Here is an 18,950-nt window from a genome sequence, read left to right as displayed (position 1 = left end):
GAAGCACAGGAGTGGTCAAGGGTGAGGTCATGGGTCAGAGGAGAAGCCAGAGCAGCCGCAGGAGCTTCCTTCACTGGGGGTGCCTAAGACCCAGAGCAGATAAGGTGGCCATGTAGCAGGACCGACTTCAATGCTTTCACCCCCAACCCCCACCCCACACTTAAACGTCAAGTGATTCGTGGGTAGTCACACCAACATTTCAGAGGGGATTTTTTTTTTTTTAACTTTTTCTTTAGAGGTGGTTTCAGCACACGGAGTCATTTCTGAGCCTGTCGCTTTGGTAGAGGGAGGCTGCTGTGTGCAGCAGAGATACTTTGTTTTCAAAGCTGAGAATAGAACCCAGGGACTCACCATGCGAGGGAAGGGCCCTACCCTTCAGCCCAGAGGGGTGATTTCTTCGATAAACTGGGCTCCGGGGGAGGAGGTTGGGTAGAGACTGTCGCTGTTTGATAGCATTAGCCTAAACCAGCCTCTCCCTCACATCAGTAGGCCCTGGCACTGACCCAGGACCCTCACCGCAGGCCCGCAGGTCCGACACTGAGAAGGAAGTCTGAAGACAAAGTCTGGGTTCAAAAGGAAACCTTCAGCCTGGTGATAGGGGCTAGGCCTTCTATGAAGGCCCCACGTTTTACCCCAAGACCTCTGTTTCTGGGCTTGTCTGGAAAAAAAAAAAAAAAAACTAAGCCCCTCGTCTCCTCTCCCTCCTCCTTACCCCCCCTTCTCCCTCCTCCTTACCCCCCCTTCCAGAAGTGGGACTCCTGTGTGGTCCATTGTTAATTGTTTGGGTGACTGGGAGGGCATCTAAAATCACTCCCTCCTCCACTCTCTTCCCCTCCTCCTCCTTCCTCCCCTCCCCCCTTTCCCCTCCTCCTTCCCTCCTCCTCCTCCTCCTCCTCCTCCTCCTCCTCCTCCTCCTCCTCCTCCTCCTCCTCCTCCTCCTCCTCCTCCTCCTCCTCCTCCTCCTCCTCCTCCTCCTCCTCCTCCTCTTCTTCCGGAGAATGAACCTAGAGCTCAGGCAAGTGTTTTCTTCCTCTGAACTATGTTCCCAGCCACACGAGCGCTTCTTAAAATAGGTCCGGAGTTCGAGAGAGCAACCGGGGAAATGCAGGGCTTTTCCCATGACAAAGCAGCTCAGACCCTCGGAGGCTTTTGCTAGTAGCGGCCAACTAGGGTGGGTGAGGCTCTTTGGGGACTTGGGGCGCTCACCCCACCCGCAGATTGGCAGGCGCCGCCTGCTGGCCGCTGTGCGCAGCACCGGGACCTGGGCAGTGAAGTGAAAGCGAAAGTCGCGGGACCGGGCGGTCTCATTGCGAGACCGTCGCGGGCGCACCCGGGGGATCCAGTTTGGGAAGAAGCAGATTTCAGAAGCACTCCTGAGCTGCTGGTCCGCAGGTGAGTTCTTGTGGATAGAGCCCGAGCGCTAGCAGGGGTGCGGCCCACTCCCAAACCCTTGGTGTCCCCATCTCGCTCCCCTCTCCGGGTCCTGCCTTAGGTTTTCTGCCCCACGCCCCTGCCTCACCCAATGTCCCAGGTCTTCTGCCCCAGGTCCTGTGCCCCTCACCCAGTGTCCCAGGTCCCCTGCCCCTCACCCCTTGCCCAAGGTCCTCGGTCCGCTCCCTTGCCCGGTGTCCCCTGTCATTGTCTTCTGTCCGGTGCCGCCTGCCCCAAGTCCTCTGACTCTGCGTCCCACTGCTGCACGCTGTTCCCTGGCTCTAAGGACCCGGGGAGTGGAGGGAGTGTGACCGGGGACTGAGTCTTCTCGGTTAACACCAAGAACCTTCAAAGGGACAGGCGTGGTGACAGCAGACCAGCCCTCCCCCGCCCCCGTGTGTGTGTGTGTGTGTGTGTGTGTGTGTGTGTGTGTTGGGTGGCCTTTTCCACTCCTTCAGACCCGCAGCATGGCATGGATCCCAGGAAAGGTGTGACTAGGAGGAGACCTTCTCCGTGAGGCTGCATAAAATGAGAAGTTGAAGCCTGATGTGGGTTCCGGGCAGGAGGCCTGTGGCCAGGGAACTCCACCGCCCTAATTTCTCCCTTTCTCCCTGCAGAACCCATCATGGCGCTGGCCTACCTGAGGCCCTGGGCCTCTCTGCTGCTGGTGGACATGGCTTTACTTGCGCTGCTACAGGGGTCTCTGGGAAATCTGCTTCCCCAGGGGCTTCCAGGACTGTGGCTGGAGGGCACCCTGCGACTTGGAGGGCTGTGGGGACTGCTAACAGTGGGAGGGGTGCTGGGGACGGTGGGGACCTTTCTGCCCTTGCTCTGCCTGGCCACCCCCCTGTTTTTCTCGCTGAGAGCTCTGGTGGGAGGCACCATGAGTGCCCCAGCAGTCAGAGTGGCTTCTGCCTCGTGGGGCTGGCTGCTGGCTGGCTATGGGGCTGCCATGCTGGGCAGGGCCGTGTGGGATGTGCTGAGCCCTCCAGGAGCCCAGGAGAAGGAGCCTGGCCAGGAGAACAACAAAGCCCTGATGTGGCGGTTGCTGAAGCTCTCCCGGCCGGACCTGCCTTTCCTCATGGTTGCCTTCTTCTTCCTCGTGGTGGCTGTGCTGGGTGAGAGGGAGAGGCCACCGTGGAGGGAGGGCGGTGGGAGAAGGGCCTCGGCAGGGTGCAGCCTCCCTATCCTTCCTGCCTCTTTCAGGAGAGGCCTCAATTCCTCACTATTCTGGTCGTGTGATTGACATCCTGGGAGGTGATTTTGACCCGAATGATTTTGCCAGCGCCATCTTCTTCATGTGCCTGTTGTCTGTTGGGAGGTGAGTGGATGATTGACTTCAGGTCCTTTGGTAGACCCACACCTGGACAGGGGCCCTCCATCCCGACTTTGTTTTGCACAAAGCACAAAGTGCTTCAACTGAAATATGCACATTTATCCATCACGGACTCCCATCTATCCATTTATCTCCTCCTTTGAATTTTCCAACGTGCTCCAAGTTTATTTTATGTTACAGAGACAGGTAGGAGGGTGGTGCGGAGCAAAAGGAGCCTTGTGTCCAAAGGGACTGTTCCCAGTGTCCTCAGGTGTCTCCCCAGAATCTCCCGCAGGGGAGGGTGTGTCTCCCCCACCCCAATCTTGTGGCTCCCTCACTGGCTGCCTTTGCCTCTCTTTATACAGACCCAGGAGCCCGCAGTCTCAAGTAAACAAACAATGGACTGTGTGGCAGGGCTGTGACTGGGATGAGGAGGCTCAGGTACAGAGAGAGGGTACAGGTTCAGGCAGGTTCTCCCCCCTCCCGCCCGCCTTCCTAGTCCTTCATTATGCCTCCATTCTAGTTTTGCTGTTTTTTCCCCCTGAAGCCATGCACAGGTGAACTCCTTATGGGTCAGTTCTCTGCTCTCCCGGCCCAGGCTGGATTCCCTTTGGTGTCTTGGTAGCGTTTGGTGTTTGTAGTTCAGTTGATCTCTTTCTCAACTAGCATTTATGAAACTCCCTTCTGCCTTCGAATCTACTCCGCTTTTTAGGAGAATTTTCCTCCTCTAGACCCTTAAGTTTGGCCTGTTCATGGGTATGTTGTGTTCTAAACTAACCACTCCCCCACCCTCCCACCCCGTCATTCTTCCTGAGTAAGAGTGTATGTGCACTGGAGGTCAGAGGACAGCTTGCTGAGTGAGCTCTGTCCCTTCACTGTGTGGAGTCCAGGGGTGGAACTTAGGTCATCACCAGGCATGGCCACGCAGTGTGTTTTGATTTCTTAAAAATATTCTTTGTGCCAGGTGATTGTCCGATGCAGATTTAGGCTAAGCTGTTTCCTAAACCCAGTTGTTCCAGGGGCTGGAACTGCTGCTGGCTAGACACTCTCACCTTGTAATCATATTCAGAACCCCAGTGCATCACACTCCCTCCTGGTCCCCACTAAAGATGCCCCTCTTTCCTGTCCCCATCCACAAAGCTCAGTACCCGCACTCTGGGCCTCAGCCTCAGGTCCCGCACCGCTCTGCTGTGTCTTGCCTTCAGGACCATCTCCCTGGACTGGGGAGACGGCTCACTGGGTCACGTGCTTGCCGTGTAAGCACAGGGAGACTCTCTAACCCCAGTACGGGGTGTGGAGTGAAGACAGGTGGATCCTAAGGCCATGGTGACTGGCCAGTCTATCGGAAATGGTGGGCTCCAGGTTCAGTGAGAGACCCTGCCTCCAGAAAAATAGGGTGGAGGGCAACGGAGGGAGATGGGGTGTCATCCTTTAGTCTTTGAACACACAGCCACCACACACACACAGAGCAGTACACCTGGATCTTTGTGTGTATCCACATGCAAAATAGACACACACACACACACACACACACACACACACACACACACACACACACACACTCACACACACACACACACAGTGGTGGCTCCTTTTCATTCTTACTGTGATCACTCAAAGTCCACCATTTCGTGTCTGCTTATCCAATATGGGAACTAAATTTGCATTTGAAACCCATATTTTGTAAAACACCTGCTTTTGTGCATTTAAAAATACTTCTTCCTTTAAGTTTTTATTATAAAAATTTGGTTGATCCAAGAGGACTCCCCAAAGGATGGAAGGTGAGATTGGTGACTGGGGATCCCTAAAACGGGAGGGAGGGAGGGAGGGAGGGGCTTGTTGCTGTTTCCAAAGGAAGCACGTGTGAGTCCGTGAGCCCATGGGGATTTGTGCTGGTTCCCTGTGTCTCCCCTTCCTACCCGTTTATTCATGTGTTTTTCCCCTTTGCCTCTTGTCTACTTCCCCCATCTCCTTCTTCCCCCTTCTCTCCATCTCTCTTTCCTGCTGTCTGCCCCCACCAACCCGCCCCGCAGCTCCCTGTCTGCAGGCTGCCGCGGAGGCTCCTTCCTCTTCACCATGTCCAGGATTAACCTGCGGATACGAGAACAGCTTTTCTCGTCCTTGCTGCGCCAAGACCTTGGGTTTTTCCAGGAGACCAAGACAGGTGAACCTGGCATCCGGGTCTGGGGTCCTCTGTCCCTCCTGGTCCCGTCACCCACCCCCCACCTCTGGAGCCTGGCAGTTATCTTTTAGAGCAGGGTAGAGGTGTAACCCAGTCTCTGTGGGGGAAGAGGGTGTGAGAGGTGGGATGAGTCAGTGAGATGGCTCAGATCGAGTTCTTGGGTTTCTGCAGTATCCACGGTCCCCTCATCCTCTCTGTCCTCCCCAGGGGAGCTGAACTCACGGCTGAGCTCCGACACCTCCCTGATGAGCCGCTGGCTCCCTTTGAATGCCAATATCCTGCTGCGGAGCCTGGTGAAGGTGGTAGGGCTCTACATCTTCATGCTCCGGGTGTCTCCTAGACTCACCTTCCTCTCCCTGCTGGACCTGCCCCTTGCAATAGCAGCAGAGAAGATGTACAACCCCCGCCATCAGGTGTGTGTGCATGTGTCACAGTGCCCTGCATGTCACAGTGCCCTGCGAGGAGACTAAAGTGTAGAGCTGTGCAGGCTTCCACGTGCAAATCTCAGCATGAGAGACAGAGAGGTAGAATGGACACTCTTTTCAGCCTCTGAAGTACCACATTTTCCTAGTCCAGCCATCCACTGAGTTGAGGAGGTTGGGGGCCCACTGGATCTATAAGCAGAAGTGTTGTGTGTGAGCTGTGGGGAGAGGGAGGTGAGGGGACATCTTTCTGGTAAGATGGTGTCTTCTCATGAGTGTCTCAATGTCTGTGTATGCCCTTCCCACAAACGTTTGAGAATCAGTGTGAAGAACATCTTAGGAGGTTTACACTTTGTTTGTTTTTATTTTATGTGTATGGGTGTTTTGCTTGCACATCTGGACATCTTTGTGCAGTGCCTGAGAAGGCCAGAAGAGGGCGTTGGATGCCCTGTGCCTGGAGTTAGACAGTTGTGAGCAGTGTGGGTACTGGGAATGGACCCCGGTCCTCTGGAGGAGCAGCTGGTGCTCTCAGCCACTGAGGCATCTCTCCAGGCCCTAGAAGGTTTCCCCTTTGACCTCAGCATACATAACTAGATGGAGTGTGGGGGAGGGAGGACGTGAGTCGGGCAGTCCTGAGTCTGGATTCAGTCCTGCCTTGGGCTTTCCCTTGTAGCAAAGCACACAGGATGTAAAAAAAAAAAAAAAAAAAAAAACACGTTACTCACTTTTGGGCCACAATTCAAAGCACAAGCCTTCTGATTCTCCACATTTCCCCCCAAACGTACTGTCACTTTATTTTTAAACGTGAACAAAGCCGTTTTGCTGGCTGTGGTGGCTCATTGTGGCTTTGCTTTGCATTTTCCTGACCACTAATGTTGTTACGTGTGTTTTCACGTGCGTGTGGGACATTTGACACATTCTTTGGAGGGATGTCCATCCGGTTCCTCTCGTTGCTTTTTGGCCCTTTGATGAAGAGAAATTCCTATGCCCATTTTTTTTTCATTTTTAAAAATTTGTAGTTTTGTTGTTGTTTTGTTTTTACTTGTTTGTTTTTGGTTTTAGGTTTTTGGTTTTGGGAGACAAGATTTCTCTGTGTATTCCTGGCTGTCCTAGAACTCACTCTGTAGACCAGGCTGGCCTTGAACTCACAGAGATCCACCTGTCTCTGCCTCCCGAGTGCAGGGATTAAAGGTGTGTGCCACACTGCCCGGCCAAATGAAAGGCATTCTTTATATTTTTTAAATTGTATTTTTAAAATGCAGTCTGCACATATTCTGGATGTTACTTGGCATGCTGGGGACACCGTGGGTTGGCTAGTGATCCATGGCCTGTGGCAGAATTCACCAAGACAGGAAAGGCAGCAGCAGAGGGTGACTAGACACTGTGGTATGGCCGAAGCAGAGAGAGCAGGAAGCTGAGCCCACAGGGCAATTCTCAGGGGCTGCTGTTAGAGGGTGTGTGGTTCGACATACATAGTCAGGCTGTGTTCAGTGTCACAGTGTCCTGGAATAGTCACTGTTGTGCTTGATCTTGAGGGATTGGCGGTCTCACCGTGAGTCAGACACGGCTCAGCACAGAGCACAGGCCTTAAACTGGCACCCACACTTTGCAGCTGGGCCTTGCTGTGGTTAACTCCTGTTTAGAGGCAAAGGCCCTGCTGAGCCTAGCCTGCCCTGAGGCAAAACAGACCTGCTGTGAAGTTGGGATGCTTAGACCAGCTGCCTTCCCAGAACAGCAGCTGCTCTGGCCTCTTATCTGATTTACAAAGATGCGTCTTGAGGTGTTTTTCACTGCAGACGAGGTCTTATGCTGCAGTGTGGACAGGTCCTATTTGTCTTTTTTGCCTGTGCTCTGGTGTCCCATTTAAGAATTCACTGTGTAGTCCAGTGTCAGGAAGCTAGTTAATTGGGGCTGGAGAGATTGCTCAGTGGTTCAGAGTGCTTACTGCTCTTGTAGAGGACTGAGTTTGGTTCCCAGTACCCACATGTCAGCTATCCAGTTCCCTCTTCCAGCCTCAGAGGCCCCTGCACTCGTACACACACACACACACACACACACACACACACACACACACACACACACAAAGTCTTTTTAAAAAGAGTTGTTTTTTTTTTTTTTTTTTTTTTTTTTGGTTTTTCGAGACAGGGTTTCTCTGTGTAGCTTTGCGCCTTTCCTGGAACTCGCTTTGGAGACCAGGCTGGCCTCGAACTCACAGAGATCCGCCTGGCTCTGCCTCCCGAGTGCTGGGATTAAAGTCGTGCGCCACCACCGCCCGGCTAAAAAGAGTTTTTACAATTTCAACTCTTAAATTTAGGTCTTTGATCCATTTCTAATTACAGCTCCACCTTTTTTAAAAAATAAAGATTTATTTTACCATTTGTGCGTGTGTGCATATGTGTGTGTGTGCACATGTGTGTGGCTGCTCACAGAGGCCAGAAGATGGCCCCTGACCCCAGGAGCTGCAGTTGCAGGCAGTGGCGAGTTGGCTTGGGTGCTGGGAACCGCACTCTGGTCATCTGGAAAAGCAGCGAGCTCTCTAAACAGCGGAGCCATCCCGACAGCCAGGTCTTCATCTTCATTAACTGCTGCGTCTCTTTCCCCATCTGACGTCAGGGGGAAGGATTTACTTCAAATGGAAGTTAAACAAAATGTCCCACATGTCCCACAGTGTTTACCAGTGAGAGCTCAGCAAGGCACATGCTCTCTCTCCTTCCTTTGTGTGTGAGTGTGTGTGTGGCAAGAATGTGTGTCCAAGGTGGGTGTTGTTCCTTAGTAGCAAGGTGAAGTCTCTTGGGGCTTCAGGTCCTTATGCTGGCATGGCAAGCACTGAGCCATCTCCCCAGCACATCTCCCCTCCCCTCCCCCCTCCCCTCCCCTCCCCCCCCTCCCCTCCCCTCCCCCCTCCCCTCCCCTCCCCTCCCCTCCCCTCCCCTCCCCTCTTCCTTCCTTCCCTTCAATATTCCTTCTGGAAAGAAAATCAAGGAACAGGGACGAAGGCCGGAGTGAAGCCCCCGGGCCTGTGTTTTCTGCCTCCTTAACCGGTTTATCCTGCTGTCTGTTCTCAGGCGGTGTTAACAGAGATCCAGGATGAGGTGGCCAAGGCCGGTCAGGTGGTGCGCGAGGCAGTAGGAGGGCTGCAGACCGTGCGCAGCTTTGGGGCGGAGGAGCAGGAGGTCAGCCGCTATAAGGAGGCCCTGGAGCGATGTCGACAGCTGTGGTGGCGCCGAGACCTGGAAAGAGCCTTGTATTTAGCCATACGGAGGGTGAGGCGGCCTGCGGAGGGAGACGGGATGAGGAGCCAGACAACGGAGGTTCTAGGAACCAGTATAGTGCACTGGACCCGGGGGCTCACTCACTTCTCCCTCCTTCCCTCCCAGGTGATGGCCTTGGGCATGCAGGTGCTGATTCTGAACTGTGGCGTGCAGCAGATCCTGGCTGGCGAGGTCACCAGGGGAGGCCTGCTCTCCTTCCTGATGTACCAGGAGGAAGTGGGGGCCTATGTCCGGGTGAGTGAGATGCCCTCAGCAGATGCTTTGCTGCTGTTTCTCTCTGGACTTCTAAGCTGTGAGCTTTATTTGTTCAACAAACAAACTATTAATGTTCTTATAGATAATTTAAAACATGCTAAAAAAAAAAATGCGGGGCGGCGGTGGCACATGCCTTTAATCCCAGCACTGGGGAGGCAGAGGCAGGTGGATCTTTGTGAGTTCGAGGCCAGCCTGGTCTACAGAGCGAGATCCAGGAAAGGCGCAAAGCTACACAGAGAAACCCTGTCTCGAAGGAAAAAAAAGAAGAAGAAGACATTATAAGAAACCTTCAGATAACTATCATCAGCTTTAACAATGATCATAACCCTAACCTTAACTCAAACTCCCTACCCCTAGCTTAACTCCATTATAAACTAATGCTGACCCTAACCCAATCCAAACAACTCCAAACAGCCATGACCCTAACTTAACCCCACCGTGACTAACCTTACCTCTAACTGCAGTCCCAAACCCAACCCTACCCCTATCCTTAGTCTTGCCTCAACTCCAACCTACTCCCACCAGCCCACTGTGTTGGGTCTGCCCTCACTCCCCTCATACTATTTTGAAACAAATTCAAAATCTCACAGTCTTATCTGTAGATATTCCGGTGTGCATCTCTAGATTATAAATATGTCGTCCAAAAGGCACTATCATACCAAAAAAATAGCAATAATTTCTTAAATTTACCTAGTACACTCAGTGCCCAGATCTCCACAGGTCCACATAGTGTGACTGATGTCCTCTCAACCTCTTTGTGTCTACTGATTTTAAATTCCCACCTTGCTATTTGTCGAAGGAATGTGAATTTCTGTCTTGTGTTTCCTATGGGTTCTGTGGGTCGAACCTCTGTAGTATTATTCCAGTGTGTACCTCTGACTATTTCTTATCCACTGGTAGATAGATCAATATGGAAACTTTAAGACTCAGCATTCCCCTTTTTATAGTTATGGCTGTGTTCTTTGCTCTGGGAGACACAACATACCTGGTTCTCTTGGTGCTGCTGTCCGCCACTGATAAGCAATGCCCGACATGTGTTAAATGATCAGGTTGTAAATAGTGCTGCTCTGTCCTGCTTTAACTTGGCTGCATCAACCGAGGGACTTGATCTCATTTACTGCCGGGTTACCCAGTGCTGCAGTGTGACTAGGAAAGACTCTTAATTATTTCTTTGTATCGGATCACTTTAAAAAATCAGTTACCTTGTTCTGGGCCCGGGCCATGATTTTCCTGGTTACTTCTTCACCATCCTTTATGTGTGGAGAGCTGTGCTGCGCATTCTGATGATTTCAAAGCCACAGCGACTGCTTTTGAAAGGGTTCCCTGTCTCAAGGGAGGTGATACTAGGCACAGAGTGCAGGGCAATGAGCGAAAGCTGTGGGGCTTGACGCACTCTGGGGACTTCAGAGCTTTTCCGTTACAAACTGAAAACACTGGCTTATCACTGCAACTTTAAAATTCTACCAAAATTACTCTGGGCAAGGGAGCACATGTCTGTAATCCTGTGGTACTTGCAACCCTGAGGAAAGATGTCACATTTGAGGCCAGCCTGGGCTATGTAGCCAAAACTTTCAAAAAAACAAAGACAAAGCCACCCTCCTCCATTCCTAACTAAAAACAACTTCTCCAAGCCTCCCCCCCCCCATTAAAAGATAGAGGCTCTCTTTTGGGGGTGAGGAAAGGGGAGAGGCTGGCCGAGGTCATGCTGTGGGCAGAGTATGTGAGGAGTTGAGTTGGGGACCTGGTTTCTGGTGGGGTTTGATTAGCTGACCTGTCCGTTCCTGTTTTCCAGAGCTTGGTGTACATGTATGGGGATATGCTGAGTAACGTGGGTGCCGCTGAGAAGGTTTTCTGCTACATGGACCGAAAGCCAAATCTGCCCCAGCCTGGGACCCTGGCCCCTCCCAGGCTGGAGGGCCGCGTGGAATTCCAAGACGTCTCCTTTTCGTACCCCAGTCGCCCCGAGAAGCCGGTGCTCCAGGTGCCTGCGGGAGACCCCGTGGTCAGGCACAGCAGCCTGTGCATCTTTTCTCTAGGAAGCTGCCCTTAACTCTTGCCTGCTTTTCCAGGGCCTGACGTTCACACTGCATCCTGGGACGGTGACAGCGTTGGTGGGACCCAATGGGTCTGGGAAGAGCACTGTGGCTGCCCTGCTGCAAAAATCTGTACCAGCCCACCGGGGGCCAGCTGCTGCTGGACGGCCAGCCCCTGGTTCAGTATGACCACCACTACCTGCACCGCCAGGTAGAGGGAGGGGCAGGAGAGAGGATCAGTCGAGGAGGGGGGATGAGGAAGCCCCTGGGAAGAAAGGCTGGGTCCATCCTGAGGAAACCGTCCGTCTGTCCCCTCTGCCCAGGTGGTTCTGGTGGGACAGGAGCCGGTGCTGTTCTCCGGTTCTGTCAAGGACAACATTGCCTATGGCCTGAGGGACTGTGAGGATGCTGAAGTGATGGCGGCTGCCCGGGCGGCCTGTGCAGACGACTTCATAGGGGAAATGACTAACGGAATACACACAGGTACCTACAGGTCCCGAGCCCACCCTGGCAGGGGGAGGAGGAAATGGGGCTGGGGCGAGAGCCCATTGGATAAAGCGCTTGGTTACAAGCGGGAGGACTTGAGTTTGATCTCTGGGGTGGTGGTGGGGGGGGGGGGGGGGGGGGGGGGGGCGGCGGGGGAAGGGGGTGGGGAGAAAGCCAGACTGGGATTAATGCCAGCTCTGGGGATTCAGAGGTTCCTTGGGGTCTCATTCTAAGCCAGTGAGAGACTTTGGTTCCAGAAGATAGACACTGCCTGAGAAATACATACCCCCCCCCCGCCCCCCCCAACACACACAGAGGATCATGCACCAGCACACACACACACACACACACACATACACAGGCTCACAGGTACACACACACACACACACACACACACACACACACACACACACACACACACACAGAGGCTCATGCGCATGCATACACACACACCTCAGATAATGGAACTTACTTTGGGGTGATGTTTGTACCCCGGTTGCTCCTCCCTCTGTTCCCTCCTGCCCTGCTTTGCTGCCTCCTGATTGGCTAACCCAAGCGGATGGGAGAGAGAACCTGTCCTTCTTAGTGGAGAGGGATGTTTTCTGACCTGCAGTGTCTCATGAGGGGAATTTCTCTGATTTCTTCAGAAATAGGGGAGAGAGGGGGGCAGTTAGCTGTGGGACAGAAACAACGTCTGGCCATCGCCCGGGCCCTTGTGCGGAACCCACGGGTCCTCATCCTGGATGAGGCTACCAGTGCCCTGGACGCGCAGTGCGAGCAGGCTGTGAGTACCAGCATGGGGCAGGCAGGGGACAGTGTGATTAAGGGACATGTTTGCAGTCAGGTGGTGTGGAGCTGGGCGGGCGTGGGCCGATGTCCCACTGATGGGGAGAATGTCTGCACCTTGCAGGGCTGTGAATCCTGTGAATTGCAATGGTTACTTTTCTGTTGCTGGACCAAATACCCGAGAAAAGGAATGTAGAAGACAGGTTATTTTGGCTCAGGGGTTGAGAGAGCACACAAGCCGTCACGGCAGGGACAGCATAGCTGTGGGGTGGGTCGTTTGGACTCTTTACACCTTGGTGGACTGAGAACCGAGTGTGAATGCCGGCACCCAGCTGGCTCCCTCTGTCCCTCTTTTTCATGTGGTCCAGGACCCAGGGCATGGGATGGTGCCACCCACTTTCAGGGTGGATCTTTTTCCTCAGTAGTCCTCTCTGGATTCTTGAGTCAGTCCTCACAGACACGCCCAAAGGTGTGCCTTGCCCATGCCCTGGGCTTTCTTAAGTTGATTGGCAATGAAGATCTGTCTCCAGGATGGAATGGAGAATGGTGTGGGGTGTCTGGTCCTCCATCGCTGCCTTTCCCAGTGGCAGCAGTACAGCCAGGGAGGACAGACCCCTGTCGCCTGCCCTCTGCAGCCCCTGCACAGTCACGCCTTCCTTACCCCAGTCATAGGGGTGGCCCAGCTGTGGTGTCCCATTCTTGCCTTTCTGAGGCGTGTCCTCTGTCCTCTGCAGCTGCAGGCCTGGAGATCGCAGGGGGACAGAACGGTGCTGGTGATTGCCCACAGGCTGCACACGGTTCAGAGCGCCGACCAGGTCCTGGTGCTCAAGCAGGGGCGGCTGGTGGAGCATGACCAGCTCAGGGGGGGACCAGGATGTCTATGCTCACCTGGTACAGCAGCGGCTGGAGGAGTGAAGACTTCCAGACACTGAACACTTTTCTCAGAACTGAGGCCAGAATCCGACCCACAGGGACTGTGCTGGAGGCTGGAGTCAGGATAAAGTCTGGGACCATTTTGGACTTTGTATGTTTTGGTGGGCTTGAGTGGGTGAGAATTGGGGGATGGGGTGGTCATGGGGTGGAGTGAGCATTTTTGTGGTTCTAGAAACATTATTTTTTGCTGAATATAAATATAAATATGTATAAAATGTTTTTCCTTAGTATATATTATGGTTAATATTGATTGACATTTTAACCGCATCTAGAATCATGGACAAACATCTGGGCCTGTCTGTGAGGGAGTTATAGATTAGGTTAATTGAGGTTGGAAGACCCGCCCTAACTGTGGGTGGAACCATCCTGTGGGCTGGGGGCCCAGACTGCGTGGAAGGGGGAAAGAGCTGAGCTCAGCATCATCTCTCTCTGCTTCCTGACGGTGGATGCCTGACGGCGGACGCCGTGTAACCTGTGGGCTGCCACTCCTGCCTCCCTGACGTGATGGACTGTACCCTCAAATGTGTAAACCCCCTCAAGCTGCTTTTGTCAGGCGTTTTGTTGCACAGACAAGAAAAATAATTAATATGATATGTACCTATGAATAAATACACATTCACAGAGATGTCTCACAAAGTGTAAAGTCTGTCCATCCTGTGATTTACCTCAGGATGTAACCATTGTTAGCCTTTTGCTAGCTGTCTATTCAGTGTGTATCTGTTCTTTGATACGCAAATAGCCCAACTCCTCATGAACATTCATAAGGCTGCCTTTCTGTCTCCTTCCTTATTCCCACCAGGATAATTCTTTTCTTTCTGTTTTTGATAGGGTCTCTATGTAGCCCTGGCTGTCCTGGAACTCACTATGTAGACCAGGCTGGCCTCAAATTCAGAGATCTACCTGCTTCTGCATCTCAAGTGCTGGGATTAAAGGCGTGCGCCATCATGCCTGGCCCTGTACCTGATATTTTGGGGGAAACTAGAGGATGCCTGGGTAAGTCACAGCTCTTGAGTTAACAGTGTTAATAACATAAGTGTGTGGGCAAGAGCTGCACTTGCAGAGTTTGAGTGTGAGCAGGGACTATGCAAAGTGGTTCCCATGCTCTAGCAGGTCTTTCTTTGGATTGCCAGCTCCCGAATAACGACATGGAGACTTTTTATTAATTATGAAAATTTGACCTTAGTTTAGGCTTTTCCCCAAACAGTTATTAAAACTTAAATTAACCTGTTTCTATTAATCTGTGTTTTGCCACGTAGCTTGTTAACCTCTCCTTAGTACTGTAAATCTGCCTTCTCCGTGTCTGGCTGGCAAATCTCCCACCAGATTCTCTCCCAGAGTTCCTATCTGCCCAGAAGTCCCGCCTATCCTCTCCTGCCTAGCTATTGGCCATTCAGCTCTTTATTAACCCAATCAGAAGGTGCCTTAGGCAGGTGAGGTAAAACAGAGACACATCTCTACAGTGTACAAAAAGATCATCCCAATACCATGTGTTATCTTTAATCCTTATTCTGAGCCATATACGATTTGTATATTACTACTTCCAGTTTCTTTATCATTTCCATCTTATGGGTGGGGAAACTGAGGCTCAAAGAGGATAGAGGACTTTCCCAAGGTGCCTAGTTTCGTTTTGGTTGTTGTGACAGACAAAAGCTGGGGGGGGGGGGGTTTACTGGCTCACAGCTCCAGGTCACAGTCCACCAGTGAGGGAGTCAAGGATCGTCGCGGCAGGCAGGCTTGCTCTTTCACACTGCACTACCTCTGACCAAGGAACCCACTTCGCAGCCAGAGAAGAGCAGCGGGGACCAGAGCGGCCACTGCTCCACAGGGGCCAGGCAGGTTTATTCTCAGCCAGCTTTCTCACACAACCTGCCCAGGGAACGGTGCTGTCCTCGGTGGGCGGGGTCCTCCTACACCAGCAATCAAGACTGTCCCCAACAGACATGCCCATGGGGCAACCTGATCTAAATAACTCCTTACTGAGACTCTCTTCCTGGGTGTCTCAGCTACTTTTCTGTTGCTGTGACAAAACACCATGACCAGAAGCAACTTTTATCCGGCTTGTGGCTCCAGAGGCAGCGTCTGTAATGGTGGGGGAGGTGTGGCAGCAGGCATCAGAGGAGCAAACCAAGAGATCTCATCTCTGTCCACAAAGGAAGCAGAGGGCAGACTGGAAGTGAGGCAACTCTCGCCTCCCGCCCTCAGCCACACACTTCCTCCAGCAAGGCTGCATTGCTTCCCTGACAGCATCAACTGGGGACCAAGTATTCAAAGATTGGGTCTTTGGGTGACGTTTCTCATTTAAAGCACCATGTCATTCTAGGTAATTCTAGGTTGTGGCAAGTTGGCATTAAAAATAGTTTTTTTTTTTAGATTTATTTATTGTCTGTGTATGAATTTCTGCCAGCAATGCTTGTATGTGTACATGTGTGCCTGGTGCCTATGGAGGTCAGAAAGGGCATTGGATCCCCTGATTTGGAGTTAAAGGTGGCTGTGAGCCGACGTGTGGGTGCTGGGTGGGAATCCAACTCAGGTGCTCTGCAAGAGCACTGAGTGTTTTTTAAATTCCTGAGCCCCCTCTCCAGGCTGCAAGTGGACATTTAAAACCAACCACCCCACAGGGTCACACACTGTTGGAGTTGGTGTTGCACGCCCCTGGAGTCTGAATTCTGAACAGTTACATTGTATCTCCTGTCCAGGATCTCTAACCCAAGTCAGACCAAGTGAAGCCACTGGCTCTTTGAATCCAAATCCAGTGTATTCTCTCCCCTCAAGACAGGTGTCATTCACAGCTGTAGATCATTCCGTCTCCAGAGAGGTTTCTGTCGGGTTTCCCACCCAGCTGTTCAGGAAGGCAGATTCTCATTCTGGGGGACTCTTCTATGACCTGCTTCTGGGCCTAGAGCCTTTGCCCAACACACGGGGGCCCCCAACTTCCCTTTCTTGGTCCCATCAGCCCAGGACACAGCGAGCGCCCTGGCCACCCTCCTGGTTTCCCACAAGCCCTTCCGAAGTTGACTGGGGGTTTCCAGGAAAAGCCTCCCTGGCTCAGTTGGGAGATTTCCTTTCCAGGTGGCCGGTTCTCACCTCCTTTAAGCTCCCCAGCCCGCCTGTCCTCTAGGCAGGCGCTCCCAGGGAAAGCCACATGTCTCATTGGGCTGTGTGTATTTGATCTGGCCCAGAGCCCAGCTTCACGGACGATGAATAACAAGTCTGTTGGAGAAATGAACTCCTGCTGCTGATCCACCACTGAGAATTAGATGTTGTCTCACTCACCAGCACCGGGAGTGCCGGGATTGGCACACTCCTGTTCTAGGAAACAGAAACTTAGACGTTCCTGGAAGCAGCAGGTACTTTCCAGTGCTAGCCGGAGCCTGCCAGCACAGTCGTTCATTGTCTCCCAGCCTGGCACTCTGGCACTCTCGCCCCAGCCTGGCAGTGGGGTGAGAGTGTACAACAGCCTGAGACCTACCCACCTCCCAGGCGGGGTGAGAGAAGCCTTGCCCAGAGTCCTTCCCTCTCCCACAAAAATCCCTTTCTTATAAGGGGAAAAGAATTCTCCATCTAGTGATCTGAGGGAGGCTGAAACTCTCACGGAAAATGGTCTGTGAGGAGTCTTTGGTATTTTTTTTGCTACAATCACACCAACATTTGTCATTCTTGAAACCTGGAAGAGCATCTTAAAAATACTACAGCAGGGGCTGGAGAGGTGGCTCAGTGGTTAAGGGCTCTGGCTGGTCTTCCAGAGGATCCAGGTTCAACTCCCCACACCCACATGGCAGCTCACAGCCACCTGTAACTTCAGTGCATGGGGAGCTCACGCCCTCTGCTGGCCTAAGTAGGCACTGCACTCACACTGTGCACAGACATCCAGGCCCAAGTACATAAAACAAATAAAAATAAAAAATGTGGCAGGGCTGAGTAATGATGTTTTCTGCAAAGCCAGATGACATGAGCTCAATCCCCTGGGCCCACTTAACGGAAGGGGAGAACCGACTCCCACGGTTTGTCCTCTGACCTTCATGTATACAAGCCCAAAGCGCGCGCTCGCTCTCTCTCTCAGACACACACACACACACACACACACACACACACACACACACACACACACACACACACATTAAAATATAATTAGAAAAACCCAGCAAAGTGGTCAAGTCTTCACAGATATAGAAACAGGCCGGGCATCACTCAGCCCATCTGTTATATAGTTGGGGCAGACATGAGTGGGGGTAAAAGGGGGGGGGGTTCCCAGGAGAGCCAGACACAGGGGATACAGAAGGTAGTCCCCAAACACAGAGACCAAACCCCTTGAGCGTGGCCTGTCTACCAATCACAAGTATCAGTGACTCTGGTTCACTTAGAGTTTTCTTCACCCATGCCTCATGCTTTCTGTGCCCCATAATCCCCCAGTTGCCTTCAGTTTCTTTCTCACTTATCCAGTTTTGTTCTAAAAAGTTACTGTTACTAATTTCAGCATAGGTGGGTTTCATTGTGACTTTTTGTAGACCGAGTTTTCCTGTCCCACCAGCCCACTCCCAAATGCAGGGAGTCTTATTATTAATTATAAATGTTCAGCCAATAGCTCAGGCTTGTTACTAAGTAGCTCTTACATTTAAACTAACCCATATTTCTTATTTACACTCTGCCACCTTTATTAGCATGGCACATTCATCTCCTGCTCTCTCTGTGTCTGGCTGGTGACCCTCTGACTCTTCCCTTCTTCTTCCCAGCATTCTCTGTTTGGCTCTCCCCCTAACCTTACTCTATCCTATTGACTAGTCAGCTTCTTTATTAAGCCAGTCACACTGACATATATTCACACAGTGTAAAGGAATATCCCACAACTTAAAAAATATTTTTATTACATTCGTGTGTGTGTGTGTGTGTGTGTGTGTGTGTGTGTGTGTGTGTGTGTGTGTGTGTAGGACAAATAACAACCTGCTTCAGTTGGTTGGTTCTCTCCTCCCACTATGTGGGTCCCAGGGATTCAGCTCAGGTTACCAGACGTGGCAGAAGTGTCTTTACCCACTGAGCCATCTTGCCAGCCCTCCTTATGACATTTTCATACATGCATATAACATATTTGATCATATTCAGCCTCTGTCACCCCTCTTATCCTCCTTTTCCCACTCACATTGCTGAGAGTGCCCCCCTTTGTTTCCACGTCTGCTTTAAATCTCACAGAAAAAATACAGAATGTTTGTCTTTTTTCTCTGTGTGGTATCTCCAGGTCTATGCGTTTTCCTGCCCCTGCCATTTTATTCTTCTTTATGGATAAGTAAAGCTCAATTGTGCAGGTATACCCCATCCTCTCTCTTCGTTAGTTGATGAGCTTGTAGGCTGTTCCACAACTACCTATGGGCATGCAGGCTGTTCCAAAACTACCTATAGTAATGTAGGCTATTTCATAACATACCTATATGTTTGTAGGCTGTTCTACAACCTACCTACCTATGGGCATGCAGGCTGTTCCACAACTGCCTATAGTAATGCAGGCTGTTCCACAACTACCTATAGTAATGTAGGATGTTCCACAACCTACCTACTATGGGTGTGTAGGCTGTTCCACAACCTGTTGTGTTGCACTGAGTGGGGGTGTGCGGGTGTCTGTTTTATGTTGACTCTGATTCCTTCAGGTGTATACTTAGGCATGGTACAGCTGGGCTGTATGGTGGTTTTAATTTGGTCTTGTGAGGAGCCTCCATGCCGATTCTTACAGTGGCTGGACTAAGTCACGTTCCTCAGCAGTGTATAAGAACCCATTGCCACGTCGGGCGGTGGTGGCGCACGCCTTTAATCCCAGCACTCGGGAGGCAGAGCCAGGCGGATCTCTGT

At 51.9% G+C, this 18,950-nt stretch overlaps 1 protein-coding gene across 1 annotated transcript; it reads left to right on the top strand.

Moving 5' to 3' along the window:
- Positions 1-1,014: 1,014 nt before the first annotated feature.
- On the top strand, positions 1,015-13,738 carry Tap2 (transporter 2, ATP binding cassette subfamily B member). The gene is given in 14 exon segments (XM_052744282.1): positions 1,015-1,392; positions 2,049-2,549; positions 2,638-2,752; positions 4,780-4,910; positions 5,136-5,341; positions 8,416-8,613; positions 8,728-8,856; positions 10,670-10,858; positions 10,947-11,036; positions 11,038-11,121; positions 11,234-11,393; positions 12,044-12,180; positions 12,917-13,045; positions 13,047-13,738. Coding segments are annotated over 13 exon segments (2,112 nt in total). The 5' UTR covers positions 1,015-1,392; positions 2,049-2,056; the 3' UTR covers positions 13,098-13,738.
- Positions 13,739-18,950: the final 5,212 nt, after the last annotated feature.

This window comes from Peromyscus californicus, unplaced genomic scaffold (genome assembly GCF_007827085.1).
Source record: "Peromyscus californicus insignis strain IS unplaced genomic scaffold, ASM782708v3 Scaffold_19__1_contigs__length_69161282, whole genome shotgun sequence".
In the NCBI taxonomy this organism is placed as follows: domain Eukaryota; kingdom Metazoa; phylum Chordata; class Mammalia; order Rodentia; family Cricetidae; genus Peromyscus; species Peromyscus californicus.
Note: the sequence above shows the minus strand (reverse complement) of the source record. Positions and strands in the feature narration are given on the sequence as shown.